General features: G+C 39.0%; 1 protein-coding gene across 1 annotated transcript in view; it reads left to right on the forward strand.

The window, feature by feature from the left end:
- Positions 1-1,150, forward strand: part of ppfia1 (protein tyrosine phosphatase, receptor type, f polypeptide (PTPRF), interacting protein (liprin), alpha 1) — a 58,442-nt gene that overhangs the window by 31,677 nt on the left and 25,615 nt on the right. Inside the window, exon 10 of the mRNA XM_015397328.1 lies at positions 588-719. Coding sequence (XP_015252814.1) covers positions 588-719 — 132 coding nt within the window. The remainder of the gene's footprint in view (positions 1-587; positions 720-1,150) is intronic.

Below are 1,150 nucleotides of genomic sequence, written 5' to 3' on the forward strand. Positions count from 1 at the left end.
AAGTTATGTTGGTCGTATCTAAAAAATCGTGATAAAATCGAGATCACAATAATATAATCAAAAAATCGTGATATTTTATTTTTGCCATATCGCCCAGCTCTAATTTGAAGCATCCTTGTCACTTCTTTTCTGCTGTGATAGAAAGATAAACCCCGGCTACAGTGATGTCACTGGCTTTAAAAAAAAACTAGCGCCCTCTGCTGTTTGTTCATGTAGCGACCCCCGACAACTGTAGCCTCTATAATTGGTTAGAGCCTGATTATTAGAGGACCCCACATTTTTATATACTTTTAATGAAAAAAACCTAGTCTTATATTCTGGATAATACGGTATATCAACAAGACCCTCAGTGGTGTCTGTTTACCTTTAACACGCTGAGGGCGGAGCCAAACAGGACGGGATGCGACGCAGCATTATTCAAAAGATTCGATGCACGATAAGAAGAAACATCGTTGATCAGTCCTTAGTCCTCTAAGAGGCGCATTTATTTCATCATGAATATTACTTTCTTTATGGTGGTTGAAATGAACTCTGCATAGATGTTGATATTTCTATCCTGTGTGTGTTTTCTATGTCTGTATTTGCAGGCGAGGCAGCGAGAGAAGATGAACGAGGAGCACAACAGACGGCTCTCTGAGACTGTGGATAAGCTCCTGTCAGAGTCCAACGAGAGGCTGCAGCTTCACCTCAAGGAGAGGATGTCTGCTCTGGAGGACAAGGTGACCGTCTCTCTCTATCTGCTGGCAGCGAGGGATGCAGACCAGCTGCTAAGTATTGAAATCCTAACATATTTGTTCTTGATTGTCCCCATTTCTTAATCATCATCTGCTAAAAAACTGGAAAAGGTCTCAAGAAATCCTGGAGGGCAAAATTGGAAAACATTGGAGAATTTATCTGGAAGAGAAATATAAATTATTTCTCCAGCACAAAAGAAATACCAAGACAAAATCCTGAAAGTGAAACTTTCTCTAACATTTAACACTTTATGAAGGGAAGAGGGATTGAAATGTTGACCTCAGAGGAGGAATATATTTTTAGGAGGATTTTGGTGGTAAGGAAATTATAACCAGAAATGGGCTGAAAATAGGAAGATTGTGTTTCAGCAATTCATAATATTTATAAGATGTAAAGCAAACTTTTTCCTTTAGAT

Source organism: Cyprinodon variegatus, unplaced genomic scaffold (assembly GCF_000732505.1).
Source record: "Cyprinodon variegatus isolate N-32 unplaced genomic scaffold, C_variegatus-1.0 Scaffold852, whole genome shotgun sequence".
NCBI lineage: Eukaryota > Metazoa > Chordata > Actinopteri > Cyprinodontiformes > Cyprinodontidae > Cyprinodon > Cyprinodon variegatus.